At 35.9% G+C, this 15,950-nt stretch overlaps 2 protein-coding genes across 2 annotated transcripts; one reads left to right on the top strand and one right to left on the bottom strand.

The window, feature by feature from the left end:
• The first annotated feature begins 10,209 nt into the window (after positions 1 to 10,209).
• On the top strand, positions 10,210 to 11,175 carry LOC133860488 (glutathione S-transferase T3-like). The gene is made up of 2 exons (XM_062296078.1): positions 10,210 to 10,629; positions 10,768 to 11,175. The coding sequence occupies exons 1-2, from the start codon at positions 10,210 to 10,212 to the stop codon at positions 11,173 to 11,175; spliced, it is 828 nt and encodes a 275-aa protein (XP_062152062.1).
• Positions 11,176 to 13,073: 1,898 nt separating this feature from the next.
• Positions 13,074 to 14,003, bottom strand: LOC133860489 (uncharacterized). Its single transcript, XM_062296079.1, has one exon. It carries the CDS (start codon positions 14,001 to 14,003, stop codon positions 13,074 to 13,076), a length of 930 nt encoding a protein of 309 aa, XP_062152063.1.
• Positions 14,004 to 15,950: the final 1,947 nt, after the last annotated feature.

The raw sequence follows: 15,950 nt of genomic DNA on the forward strand, positions 1-15,950 counted from the left end.
TCCTCAAATTCCTTGAAAAACTGAGCCATGTTAACATATTGTGAATAGTTAGATGGGACTTGTGGCGTGGAAGAGGATGTGGCCTTAAAGCCAGATGCACAGCTAATGCCCAATCCACGTACGCGTTCAGGCCTTTCTTTGCCAAATACTTGTCCATATGCGTCATTTGGATCCCAATCTATACAACCATATGTGGGCGTTCGCGTCAATGGAGGCGATTTCGACATAATCTCCTTCATTAGTGCCTATAACAAGATAAACGTATTAGCAAATCACTGGTTTGTCTTGTCACTTACTTCTATGACACCAATTAAAAAAAACTCAAACAACCATTAAAAAACAAAAATTGGAAAACGAGCAATTATTCCAACAAAATAAATCAAACACACATACGATTTTATCCCCCGCCTCTGTTGTCACAGGAGTGCCATCCTTGAGTGTGTGAGTTTCGATAAATAATGAGCTTCTATTAGGGCCTTTCCCTGATCCTGACTCCTACATATTATGAATTTAAAAACATACATTCAAAATAATTATGTTAAAAGCCATCTAATGCAAGCACCCACTTAACATCTCTTTCAATGCGTACCTGTTCAAAATATAACTTCGCTAAGCACTTTGACCCGGATGTGTGTAGAATGTTTTGCATGGCCCGACGTTCCTTATTTTGAAGGGCTTTCCTCTACATATTTTCAATAAAATAGTAAGATACATAAGCGTAACAAATGTTGGGATGGTAATAAAGATATATATATATATATTGTTACCTGCACTTAGGGATCACACCAATGTCGAACTTTAGCTTTAAAATCAACAAGGTTGCTAATGTGTTGTGGATCAGACGTGGCAATAACATGTTCTGCAGACTCACCTGGCTGGATGTTCAATGACTTCTTAAGTTCGTATTTGTACTCCCTCCTCCTTTTTGACAATTCCGAGTATGCATGTTGTTTTACAACCTCTAGTGGAAGATTCGTCTCAAACTCGAACTTCCTCTACATTGAAGTTATAATCACAATGGTGTCAGTACTATCTTTCCAACAAATAGTGATAGTGAATATAATTAACAAAGACAACTAAATGAAGCAAATGTATATATAAATTTCTTTTCTCACGTGAATAATCTCCCACATTGCTTCTTTTTTGTCATTTGGCACAGACCTCCAGTCGTTGGGGATTAGAGGGCACAAGCTAGCTGTTCTCACAAGGGAAGAACAAAAGCGGGGGAACTTCTCGCTACCCACTCCAATTACCTGACCATCATTATTCATTAGAATGGCAATCCGTAGTTCACCACGTAATTGCCAAACATTTTTCGCTCCACCTACGATACATGTATCACGAATTCCATTCTCATCTGTAATTAAAAAAAAAAAACTTACGTTAAAAACAAATTGTTAAAATATAAGTAAACCAAACTATTGAATCATAAACAAACTGAATACCAATAGTCATGACCACTCCCCTTTTGTAAGTTGTTTGTTGGGCCCTCAAGGTGCTTTGAGATGGCCACACATGAAGGTCATGTGTTGTAGGGGACGACTGTGCATCAAGTCCTATGATGGGTGCGGGTGAATCTTGTGTCTCCCGATCCAGTGATTGGGTCTCATCATTGGTGCCTATTGGTTGGTGCGGTGGTACAGAAACTGATGAATTGATTAAACGTCTATATTTACGAGGCGCCATTTATACCTGTAGACATGAAAACATGTGTTAGCAGTGAAACCAACAATTTTAATTTTTAATCAATCTGTTTATTTTGAGGCGAAATAATAGGATTAACACATTAAAAAACATTGTCAAAGTATGAACAAAATTTATCACGTATTGAAACATGTTAACACTATATTTACCTAAGTATTTTAACCAGAAGTATTTCCTATTCGAACCACCATAGAATTATCTACTGTTGTTCCTTCTATATCATATCGAACCAACTCATAATTATCAAATTCTTCTGCATGCATATCTTGGATTTGAAGGTCGAAAGGCTCGCATTCATGATAAGTTTCATCATTATCTTCGTTTGATTCCCCCTGACCGACATCATACACATCTCTTGCTTTTGTATGAACTATGGCAACCCAATTTGGGTTCCTATCATCCGTAACATAATATACTTGTGATGATTGATAAGACAATATGAACGGATCATTAGCGATATTGTCACCGACATGTATTAGGTGAGTGAAATTCACAAGGATTAAGCCCTATTCATCCTTCATCCATCCCCTGCCACATGTTATATCTGCCCAATTTGACTTGAATAGCACGTAACGTGATCCATCGTAATACTGCACCTCAAATATGCGAGTTAGCACTCCATAGTATGTCGGGCCATCTATACCGAGTACACTAACTCCACTATTTTGGGTTGTCTTTCCTTGATCGTTCTCAATAGTACGAAACAAATTGCCATTGCTGACATATCGCTTAAATTCTGATGCTGTTCTTAGAGGCCCTATGGCATGCCACTTCAACTTTTCCCCTAATTCATTTAAGTGGAGCTCATCCATTTGTTGAACCTGATATTTGGGAGTCACATCATTAGAGTGAATATAATTTCACAAAAGGCAGGCAATAAATTTACCATGGGTATAACTGTGTGACATAACACTTACATAGTCCCTAAACCAATCTGGAAATTCTTTGATATGCTTCTTATTCAAATCCTCTATCATTACGCTTTCCATATCGCTTGAACGACTTAGTGCGTCAACGTGAAGCCTGCATATTTCACCTGTTAACGTCAGCATTTCGGTCATATAATCTAAATAGTATTTTTCTCATGATATTAAAATTGCAACTCACGTGCGATATGGAGCGAACATATCGAAGTTTAAGAGGATATATCTATGTGCCTGATTCAATGTAGTGTCGTCAAGTTCGACAGTACGAACCGCCCCTCTAGAGTCGTCCAACTGTCTAGGCGGCCGATTGTGAACCGTTGTCACATTTTCCAAATACCGCAAACAATATGTTAGTTGTTCATCCATTATATACCCTTCTGGTGCAGCTTTGTTGCGAACATTTATCTTGAATCGATGTAGACACCTATATATATTACATAAAAGTGTATAATTGAGTACTGTGGAGTATAAAATAACTTTTATTGAATGAATTGTATCGTACCTCTCAATAGGATACATCCAACGATAGTGAACGGGTCCACTTAACTTACATTCACGAACCAAATGTATGACAATGTGCACCATCACTGTGAAAAATCCTGCTGGAAAGATTCTTTCCATATCACACAAAATGAATGGGATTCGACCTTCAAGGCGATCCAAATCTTCTAATCGCAATGTTTTGGAACAAATTTCTCTAAAGAAAGAAGACAGCTCTATTAAAGGTTTTATAACCTTCCTTGGCAATGTTCCACGCAGTGCTATTGGCATGAGTTGTTGCATGATGATGTGACTATCATGACTTTTTAAACCCCTAATACAACATTCCTTAAGTTTCACACAACGTGATACATTTGAAGCATACCCATCTGGCACTTTCACATTTGCCAATGCCGCCAAGAAGTCATATTTCTCCTTATTAGACATTGTGAAGCATGCGGCCGGTAAAATTGTTTTGTTAGGGTTAGTTTGGACAGGGTGTAGTTCACCTCTCAAACCCATCTCTTCTAAGTCAAGACGTGCCTCGTAGTTATCCTTCGTCTTACCTTTCATGCCCAACAGCGTGCCTATAATATTGTCGAGCACATTTTTCTCTATGTGCATGACATCAAGATTGTGACGCAACAAATTATCTTTCCAATAGGGCAATGTGAAAAATATACTCCGCTTCTTCCACTTTACTGGCTCCACCGTAGAAGTTCGACGGCTCCCTCTCTTTTGCCCTACACAAGGTTGATCTGCAACAAATCCAAGTCCTTCTAACTGTGACATGATCTCTTCTCCATTTAGCACAATAGGTGAGGATCCAATTCTTGCGTACCATCAAACAATTTCTTATCCTTCCAGAACCTATGATTCATTGGCAACCATCGCCTATGCCCCATATAGGCAAATTTACGTCCATTTCTTAAGCGTTTCGCCCGGGTATTATGCATACAACATGGACATGCAGCGCGCCCATTCGTACTCTACCCAGACAAATCACCATATGCAGGAAAATCATTTATTGTCCACATTAAGGCTGCACGCATAGTAAAGTAACCCTTTGTGGCTGCATCATAAGTTGGTACTCCGACATCCCATAATTCCTTCAGTTCTGATATTAGTGGCTCTAGGTATACATCTATTTTCATTCCAGGTGCACTTGGGCCTGGGATAATCAAGGATAACATAATAGAAGCTTGTTTCATGCTCATCCACGGGGGTAAGTTGCACGGTACCAACATTATCGGCCAAGTACTATAAGAATTGCTCATATTACCGAAAGGATTAAATCCGTTTGACACTAAACCAAGCCTAACATTGCGTGGGTCAAGTGCAAATTCTGGGTACCTCTCATCAAATGTCTTCCAGGATTCACCATCGGCTGGATGCCGTAGTACCCCATCCTTGGTGCGCTGATCATAGTGCCATTTCATGTGTGAAGAGGTCTTTGTTGACATAAACAATCTTTGTAACCTTGGAATCAAAGGAAACCACCTCAATACATTCGCCGGTTTTCTTTTTGATTTTTGTGATGAATCATCATCCAAACTCTCGGTCTGCTTCCACTTTGACGCTTTGCATTTTGTACATCTTTCTAACTTCTCGTTGTCCTTCCAAAACAACATACAACCATTGCGACATGCAGGGATCTTCTTGTATTCCAACCCCAAGTCCCTCATGTATTTTTTAGTTTGATATGTGTCTTTAGGCAGCTTTGCATCTTTTGGAACAATACCTTTAAGAAACCCGAGCAATTTTGAGAATGATGTGTTACTCCATCCACTTTCACACTTCAAATTGAATAGCCCAACAGTAGCACTAAATATACTGTGATTGGGGCATCCAGACCAAAGCGGCTCATTTGATTCTTTCAACAAGTCGAATAACCTTTTAGCTTCCTCAGTGCATTCTTCATCATGTTCTTCTGCTACATTATCGTCTTCCACACCCATCTAAGACCCACCTTCATCTACCCGAATATCGTGCATGGGGAAAGTATCATGCAAGAGGGATTGCATCCCACTCTCGCCTTCATGAATTGGGTCCATATTGACGGGAGCATTACTAACTTGATCAGTAACGGTTAACAGTTGTTCTCCATGCATGAACCATGTTGTGTAACTCTGCATAAACCCCCCTTTTCCCAATACCAGATGGTTGTATACATCACTAGAAGGTAGTGTCTTCTGAAAATAACACTTATCACATGGGCAAACTAATCTCCCAAGTGTATTTGTGTTTTCTAGTGCAAACTCAATAAAGCGTAACACACCATTCCTATACTTGGGATCAAACCTAGGCATTGTGATCCAACTCTTGTCCATCACTAAACTGCATTATAAATTAAAATAACTATGAATTTTCAATAATTATTAGAACAAAGATGTATAATTAGAGCAAAGGGATGTCTAATATTATGACTAGAGATATTTCTTTTAACTATATATTATGACTTTTAAGAAAAACATAAGAACAATATTAATGCCAAAGGAAAAAAGAGAAGCCATAATCTTCAAGGTGATTCACAAAAGCCATATAATTTTGAGGCCAGACAATATAAAAAGAGAAAGTAGAAATTAAATGAAATGATAGCTACAATGTCTATGAAACTAGTGGCATCTTGTTATATGGAAACTAATAGATAAGTTATTTTGAGGGAAAAAAAAAATAAAACTAAATTCTGTTAAAAAAATGCAGGTTAATAAACTTATATATACACTGAAAGTGTTCATAAAACTAAGCTGAGTAATTACTGAAATTAATTTACAGATTTCCTTAGAAGCATGCTGCACCCAGTTTTTGTGTTAGTTTGATCCAACATGGCAGATTTCCTAAGAGATGAGAGGACTAATATTTGGCTAAGCTGATTAACTAAGCTAATATTGTAGATTTAGTGAAATTAATTTACAGATTTCCTTAGAAGCATGCTACACCCACTTTTTGTCTTAGTTTGATCTAACATTGCATATTTCCTAAAAGATGAGAGGCATAGTATTTGACTAAGTTGAATAACTAAAGTAAATTGTAGATTTACTGAGTTTTAGACACATTATATTACATATCACAATAGCACCACAATAGCACCAAATGGACCCAAGTACAACCCATAACTAGAAAAGATTACTCTGTTGAATATTTGTTCCTTTATGTGTTTTTATACTATTAAACCAAACTAAATATCTGTTAAAAACACACAAATAAAAATAGGAGCCTAATAAAACCATAAAAGGACATAATGGAATAACCAAATGGACCCACCAAGTACAACCCATAACTAGAAAAGATTACTCTATCGAATATTTGTTCCTTTATGTGTTTTTATACTGGCTAAATTGTTCTAGCACTTATTAAAGTGTCTCATATCCATCTATGTCCACTTTCTCTTCCTGAAAGAACCCCGAATTTCGCTTAAACTCTTGCTGTATTTGTTTCTTCCAAGTACACTGTCTTGGGTTGATTCTGTGAAATGCTGTTTGTCTTTTGCTTAGAAGTATCTCATTATATTCTAGTGAGTTTCTGCTTATATGTCATTTGACATCCTGACTGAGTGTAGATGAGAGTGTACCAACTGAGCTAAAGAAAGCTATTACACAAGCTCGAATGGAAAAGAAGCTTACGCAGGCTCAGCTTGCTCAAGTAACTGCTCTAATCAAGTAGCTACAAATTACAATTATATATTTCATACAATTAAAATATGTAACAAAAACTAAATATATATTATTTAAAAGAACAATGTGAATATAAAAATTTAATTAATGTAAAAGTTTGATTGAATATCTGAAGCTTCTCAAGAAAGAGAAGTTGCCCATTCAAAAAAAAAAAAAAAAAAAAGGAAGAAAGAAATTGTAAAAAAAAAAAAAAATTGATCTGAATTCTGAACGGCTTGAAGAAAAAAAATTGACAGACTAAAATAACTAGTGTAAGAAGAATGACAATTTGATGGCTTGAACTTGGTTCAGACTTTTGAGTTTCGTTCAATACTTCAATTGCAACTAAAACATTGAGTTGATTTCCAAAAAAAAAAAAAAACCACTGAAACATTGAGTAACTTTTGCTTTTCTGAGCTTGTCGGCACCTTAATAGATCAAGATAAATATATTAAGTTGGTAGCAAATAGTGACGCGTTAAAGCAAAAAAAAAAAAGATGAAAAGAAAAAGGGAGCAACGTATTGAGCAGGCTTCAAACGCAGCGTTTGGACCTTTGTTTATTTAAACCACTCGTTTTGGAGAATACTAAAAGACAATGTGTCATCTTCTTCTACCTTCATCTAACCTAAAAGCTGAAACTAACAGAAAAAAAAACGAAAATCAAAGACGTCGCTGAGCCTGCGTGAGTCTTTTGCCCGTGAATCTTGATGTTTGATGAGTGGGTGGCTGAGGACAATGATTGCCCCTGATGAATGGTTAAGGGTGGGCAAACAAGGGGTCAGAAGGATTTTTTACCAGAGTTAGGAAATTTTTTGGGAAGTGAGGGGGGGCACTTGACCCCTCTCTCAACCCCTCCTCCCTCCGCCCCTGCACCCACATATATACAGAGCAAACACCCAATCTATGTCAACCCAAAACAAACTATACAATGAAATCATGTCCAAATGCTAAGCAACAGGGACTATAACCCCTTTTGTTCTAATGTTTATAAACCATGTGCATCTTCTATGTATAACGAAAAATTAACCAGAACAAACGAACCCAATCCAAACGAAAATATAGGGTTTTTCACAAATGAGCCTCCAACAATTATTACACCTAATCGAATTAAAATCCACCACATTCACTCAACAAATTCAATCCATAAATTGAAATCTACCGTATTTACTAAAAGAAAAAAACAAGAATCCATGCATTGAAGACTGAAAATAAAAAAATAAAAATAAAAACACCGAATGATTAGAGGGAGGCGAGCTGGTGGGCTAGTGGCGTCGATCAACGATGGTGGAGCGGATTCCAGGAGTAGATTTGTGAGAGATCGAGCAATAGAGAAAAAAAAAATTTGTGAGAGGCAGATATATATATAAAGAAAACTGGTATATACTTGATCGAGAGAGAGAGAGAGAGAGGTCCTGCACGTTCACGCGTGTTTATCCCCAAAAAAAAAAAACGAAACTTGATAAGGAAGCAATTTTTTTTTTCAGCATGCCAGGCGCGCAATTTTCCCCCCTTCGGGAAAAATAATTTCCTGGCATATGACTAGATGAATATATGCCAGGCAAGAGACTACCAATATATTCTGGCAATTCTTATTTTGTTAATGGCATTAGAATTTACGCCAGGATTTTTAATAAAATTTACTGGCATATTTTAAATATGCCAGCTAACCTTTGGCAAAGCTAGCGTTTTTTATAAACGCCAGCATTAAAGATGCCATTAATGAAATTTTTTTTTTTTTTTTTTTGTAGTGGCTTGTGAGAGAATTAATATGCACTTTATTTATTGTGTTTTGTCCAATTTTAAGTTATTTTTTGAAGACGATTCATTCTTCAAATTTGGAGAATTTTTTTAGATTCTGTGATAGCCATAAAAGAGATGTTTTTGTTTCATGGGATCTATTAGTGACTTTTGAGAGCCTAGATATGAAGGGGGAAGTGTTTTGTTATAGTCATGTAATTCCAAAGCTTTCTCCCATGGCCACTTCAAGTTCAATTTCTACAAGTTGGTTGGTGGTAGCGTCCATCAGCTAGGTATTGTTTGAATTTTGCAATTGTGGTCCAGGTCTAAAACTCTGTGTATGGTTTCATGGGAAAGCTTCTATTTTTGCTTTTGTTGGAATAGGATGTTTTTTAATCTTTTAAGAGTTTCAAGATATGTGTAGATTGTTTGAGCTTTCCTTAATCATTTTATCATTAAAAAGAGAAATCAGACTGAAAGTGTACAACTTGATATTTTGTAATTCAATTGGCATGACCCCATTACAAACAAATCCACAGAAAACCAATCCTGGAACCTTAGAAAAGGCCACAAGGAGCAAACAGAAAACAAAAACTAGTTACTTTTAGATAGCAAAACATTGTGAAAGATACCCCAAGGTAAAATAAGAAAAAAGTGCATTTAAATTTCTTGCAAACAATTCGAACTTAAATTTAAATTGTTGAAAACATATTACTCCATAAATACTGTTTTGCTCTAGTTGTTTGTAATTAAGTATTTGATCTTTTTTTCTTGCTCTTAAGGTGTCTCATTACTACTTTTGGTTTTGAGCCAGAAAAATACCATAAATGTAAAACAGAGGTGGAGTAAAAAGAAATGGATACAAACAACACAAACAAAAGCAAAAGCAACAAAAAAAAATAACAATCTAGATTGGGTGTGCTCTGTCCCATGTTATTGTGGGATACATTGTTTACACTTGGAACAAAATCTCAATTTCTGGCCATTCGCATGTTCACTGTAGAATCACAGTACATGCAGTTTCATATTGGTGGTACTATTTATTATTCACCACTGTCCACAGCCACATGTGTCACTGTTTTTTGTGGCAAGTGATGAACAAAGAACAAAGACGGGATATATGCCTCTTCGATCGTAGGGGCCCTCCCGTATTCAATGGCTTTTGGGAGCTTTTATATGGCTTAAGCTTGCACTGACAGATTCCACTCCTTATTATGGTGTCTCTTCACTACTTTTGGTTTTGAGCCAGAAAAGTACCATAAATGTAAAACAGAGGTGAAGTAAAAAGAAATGGATACAAACAACACAAACAAAAGCAAAAGCAACAAAAAAAAAAATAACAATCTAGATTGGATGTGCTCTGTCCCATGTTATTGTGGGATACATTGTTTAGACGAAGATGCTGGCCAATATTCCAAAAAATGTCGTACTTTTTTTCTTAAATATTGGCGTTAAAAATAACTCATTGTTCGTATGGTGGCATTTCTTGCATGTGAAGTAGCAGTGGTGCACTGGTTTTTCACACCTAACTCTATTATATTCTGGTTTGATAAGAAGAAATCAATCAATCACATTTATTGTTTAATGTTTTTAGAGTTCATGCTAAACTGTGTTGCTTATTCCTTTCTTAAATTGGTTATTTTTTTTTATTGTTTAAGGTTTTAACTAAATTTTGGTGTGTGGTTTGGATTATAAGGGCTGATTAGTGATGGATTCACAAACTCCTCAATCCGGTTACTACACCAATCTTATAACTGAAGATGATCTTGGGTTTGAATGCACAAATGAAATCAGTCAACACCAAGAGGCTTCACCCCAAGCTGAGGTTGAACGTACTATTAAAAAATCGTGTCGGGGTAGCAACTTCACCATTGCCGATGACAATTTGCTTGTGGAGGCGTGGCTTTATGTTTCCATGGATGCTGTTCAAGGAAATCAGCAAAAACATAAGGTTTATTGGGAAAGAATTTGTGACTACTTTCACGAACATAAAGTACTTGGAGCCAACCGTAATCAGACCTCTTTAATGAATCGGTGGTCAACGATTCAACTTGCAGTAAACAAGTTTTGTGGCTTCTTAGCCCAAATTGAAAAGAGGTCACAAAGTGGCTTGACTGAGCAAGACAAAGTATGTTCTAATTATGGTCTTGAGTGTGTTAAATGGTGGATACATTGAGCATGTAAGAGACATATACTGTCACATTATCATGTTTAGTATGCCTATTGTAAAGATTCTAATTATGTTGTATTTGCTAATGAATTTCAGATTGGACAGGCAAGACAAATGTATTTAGATATTCAAAAATCACCCTTTCACTTTGAACATTCGTGGCTTGTTTTGAGGTTTCATCCAAAATGGATGGCTCACATGGATAATGTAAAATTGAAGAAAAAACCAGTTGTGATAAATCTAGGTGATGAGGAAGCCTCTCACAAAGCTTTTGAAGACATAGAGCGTCCAATAGGCCGGAAAGCCGAAAAGGAGAAACGAAAGAGCAAAGAAAAATCGAATCCAAGTGTTATTGAGATCCTAAGTGACATAAATGAAGACAAGAAGAAGAAAATGAAACTGCTTAAGGAAGCACGTGAGCAAGACAAAGAGATGTTTCTTCTTAAGCAAGAGGAAGTGCGCCTTAGAGATGGAGAATTGCGCCTTAGAGAAAAAGCGCTTTGAATGAAAGAAGAGAGAGAGAGAGAGATAAAAGAACTTATGTTGATGGATATAAGTCAATTGGATGAAGATGGCCAAGAATATGTTCGCCGACGCAAAAAGGCAATCCTTGAAGGTCAAATTCACAATCCTTGAAGGTTGCAGTGGCCCTTGCTTTTAGTGTAAGCACCACACAAAATTATGTCCTATTTTGCTAGGCTAGTACTTTTGACTAGGATTATGCTTAGAAATTAATATCCATGACTACTTTGAATAGGTTTTTGATAATCCTCATGTAATTTAAATGATATGGGTGGTCAGGTGGAATATGGTGGTGTTGTTGAACATTAGTTTTTTGGTGGGTGGAATATGGTGATGTTGTTGAACATTAGTTTTTTGGTATTTGAAGTTTGTTGCAACAAGAATATGTTAGATTTATTTTGGTGAGCATTCAAGCAGCTCAATTGGAATAGTTTAACATGGCAGAGAAGCATGTGTGCTAACTCCCATCATCTTGCACTTGTTTTTCACACCTAGCTCTTTGTGATTGTTATTGGGTTTACTCGATCCTCTCCAATATTTTCACACCTAGCTTAACGTTTCTTTTTCTTCTTTCTTCTTCTTGTTGTTCGTCTTTAGCTTTCTCTTCGGTGTCCGCATTTAATGTGTTCTTGCATGTGAAAAAGAAGGCAGAGAGTTACTGTGCCCTGTTTTATTATGTTTTCACACCTAGCTTAACGTTTCTTTTTCTTCTTTCTTCTTCTTGTTGTTCGTCTTTAGCTTTCTCTTCAGTGCCCTGTTTTATTAATGTGTTCTTGCATGTGTTCGTTGCTATTATTATTATGTTTTTTTTTTTTTTTTTTCATTTTCGCTTTCTGAAAGTGATATTCTATTCTTCAAGTGGATAGATAAAAATTCTGCCCTGTTTTTCATTCTGAGTCAGAAAATTGTCCTCCAAACATAAAAAGCAAAAAATGTTCTTGGGTTTGCGCTTTAATTAGGTGTCAAAATCGTAGACATATTACAGAAGATTTACTCAAAAGTCCCAATATTATAAATCTTTGTATTATATGTTTCCACCTCTACAAGCCATATTGATTATGAAGCATTAAGAGAGACTTCAAAACAAAAAATTTGAAACCCGACTCTCTGATTTTATGATTTTTTTTTTTTTCTTTTCTATTATGTTTCTTTTTTCCCTTTTTTTTTTTTTTTGGTTGAATGTTTGTAGATGTAGAAATTTCTCTGTTTTCTGGGTGGGATTTAGGTAGTTCTTCAAGAATATTACGTCTTTAATGATTCTTCTTCAAGAGGTTCCTGGGTTTCTTATTTCCCCCTTACTTTCATCAATAGAAGGTATTCAAGCAAAAGAACTTCAAAAACACATGTTAAGCAAAAGTTCTGTCTTTGCAGTCCTGTCATTGGTTGGAGTTATTTGTAAAACTAAACCAAAAAACCATAGGTACACCATGGTTGGTAGACAGAGAGTTATGAGTAAGAGTTCGGAAATGACACTCATAATAACATTATAAACATATTTAGTCATTCCAACACATAATACCAAAAAAAAAAAAAAAAAAAACATAACATGCTAATATTAATAACTAGTACAAAATATCTATAACTAATATGTAGTTCCTATGCCTCGCTATTTAGTTGCCATGAGTGCTCGACAGGGTCCAACTGGAGTTGAGAATGAGTTTCCCTGTTTCTAATGGAATGATGGCGTCGAATGAACTCACTGAAGTCATTTATAGCCCCGAGTGTCACTGGTTCAAGTGGTTCATTGAGTTGTCCATATTCAAAGTCTTCTTCTATGTTATTAGTCCGCTCATTTTCAACGATCATGTTATGTAGAATTACACATGCCATCATAATGTTTTTGAGCGTTTCAAGTTTCCAAAATCGTGCAGGTCCACGTACTATTGCAAATCGTGCAGGTCCACGTACTCTTGGGCTGCAGCAAAGTGTTTTCTCTTATTTCCTTGTGGAGATGAAATTGTTTTCACAAATGTCGCCCACTGTGGATATATGCCATCAGCAAGGTAGTATCCCATATTATAGTTATGACCATTAACGGTGTAGTTAACAGGAGGAGCACGCCCTTGAGCGAGGTCAGAAAATATAAATGACCTTTCCAATACGTTTATATCATTATGAGATCCAGGTAAACCAAAAAAAGCGTGCCATATCCAAAGATCATATGAAGCCACTGCTTCCAAAATAATAGTTGGTTCGTGACAATGACCAGAATACATACCTTGCCATGAAGTTGGGCAGTTTTTCCATTTCCAGTGCATGCAATCAATGCTCCCCAACATGCCTGGAAATCCACGGTTTTTGCCTTCTGCTAGCAATCTAGCGATGTCTTCATTGTTGGGTGAACTTAAGTATTGTTCTGAAAAAATTGAAATTATTGCTTGAACAAACCTTTTAATACTCTTAACGACAGTGGTTTCTCTAATCTTCAAGTATTCGTCCATAAAGTCAGCTGTAACATCATATGTAAGCATCCTAAATGCGGCGGTAATATTTTGAAGGGAAGTAAGACCAAGCCTTTGGGAAGCATCTCTTTTTTGGACAAAATATGGATCTTTGGCTTCAACCGCATATTGAATACGGCAAAAAAGATCACGACTCATTCGAAATCTCCTTCGAAAATATTTGCGAGGATATATTGGTGGTTCAGCAAAGTAGTACCGAAAAAGATCTTCCCCAGCTTGCAAGCGGTCACGCCGGATGAATGTGCGACGTTTTTTAGGACGACCATGTGATGTTAATATTTCTTCTTCCATAGCAAGATTTGCAATTATCTCCAACTCTTCATCAGAGTCTGACTCCATAAGAAGCATTTTGTAAAAAGAAGAACAAGCCATAACAAGAAAACAAATATTGAAAGTCAAGATAAGTTCTACCAAGCTCTTCACGAAGGTTGAGTTGAAGAACTCTCTTTGAGTTTCACTAAGTTTAAAATTCGGACTTCAACCAATTTTGGTTGGTATTTGTCATGTCTTCTTTACTATCAATAAATTCATCTTCTCCTTTGTTGTCTTAAAGCAACGTCCGGTTTCAGTTTTGTTTGATATTTGTCATGTCTTCTTTATTATCAATTAATTCATCTTCTCATTTGTTGTCTTAAAGGAACATCCACTTTTGTTTGATATTTGTCATGTCTTATTTATTGTCAATAAATTCATCTTCTCCTTTGTGTCTTAAAGCAACGTCCACCTGTTTTGTTTGATATTTGCCATGCCTTGTATCATCAATAAATTCATCTTCTCCTCAACAAGACAACAACGTTGGATGTTCTTTATCAAAAAAAAAAAAAAAAAAAAAAACATTGGACGTTCATCATCAACTCGGGGGTTGCTTGTTGGACGTTAAAGTGCAATAAATAAGTTGCTTGACTGGTAGACAGTGAGTTAAAGTGCAGTAAATAAGTTGCTTGGCATGTTGTTGGACGTTAAAGTGCAGTAAACAAGTTGCTTGGCTGGTTGTTGGAAGTTAAAGTGCAGTAAATAAGTTGCTTGGCATGTTGTTGGACGTTAAAATGCAGTAAATAAGTTGCTTGGCTGGTTGTTAAGTTGCTTGGCATGTAGTTGGACGTTAAAGTGCAATAAATAATTTGCTTGGCTGATTGTTGGACGTCAAAGTGCAGTAAATAAGTTGATTAGCTGGTTGTTGAAGACAATAAAAGTCCAGACTAATTTTGGTTCAATTAATTTAATTAAAGCACAGTGGCTTGGCTTCAACAATTAGTAGTTGATGAATGAAACCAATATTGACAGTTAAAAGTAGTTATTTTCAAAACCAATAAAATATAATATTTAGTTAAAATAGAGAAGTATTTAGAGAGTTTGATGTATGGAGTTTTTCAAAAGTAAGAGATAAAATCAAAAAAGTAGATTGTTTGAGTTAAATTTAGAGAAAATTTTGGAGAGTTTGATGAGGATGCTCTAAGACAGTAGGTTCTTGGTCAGCTGGAACCATAGGTTTCCAGTAACTGTTTAATAAACTTTAAAAATACTGCATATAAAATTGTCACATTACTGCTTTATTCTCATGTTTATATTCTCTTCATGCCTGCATAACATGAATTGCATCTACGTATAATTATAGAGTTATATATTCATTGTGTTGCATTTAATAAATAAATGCATATTCATTATATTATTGAAAGCAGTTGACTGATCCATATATTTATATATGGGCGTTAACAATCCATTATGCAGGTACAAAAGATTATAATATTAAAGGATTGGATTATGTTAGCATTGAAGAGTTAAAGCTGATATTAATGTGGCTGATGATTTCCTTGTAATGTTTGTATTCCTTTAGAAAATAGTATACTTAGAGGAATACTTGTATTTGATAGATTTTCCATGTATGTTTTAAGTGTCATCAATAACACTTATTTCAATGTATAATTGAAGGATTTCAGAATAAATGTCTAGAAGTATTTCAGTTAGCTCAATGTGTTATGATTCGTAAGTTGAAAAGGAAAAATATATTTCGCTACTAATCTATATTTTGATGACGTCATTGTTGATGTCATAATGATACGTGAAAATTCAAAATTTTTTACTTACGTTTTTTTGTAAAAGGCGGCTCGTTACAAAAACACTTAGAACACGAAGCAAAAAAAAAAAGACCCCTTGCCATAACGTCATCTTTCTTATGGCTGGCCAACCACCTTTGGCATTCATTCTTTTATGGGAAAAGATTTTTGCACAACAAGGTTGCATAACACATACACAACACAAGATACATGAGTGAGACCCATGTGGTGAGACCCATAT

This window comes from Alnus glutinosa, chromosome 2 (assembly GCF_958979055.1).
Source record: "Alnus glutinosa chromosome 2, dhAlnGlut1.1, whole genome shotgun sequence".
Lineage (NCBI taxonomy): Eukaryota > Viridiplantae > Streptophyta > Magnoliopsida > Fagales > Betulaceae > Alnus > Alnus glutinosa.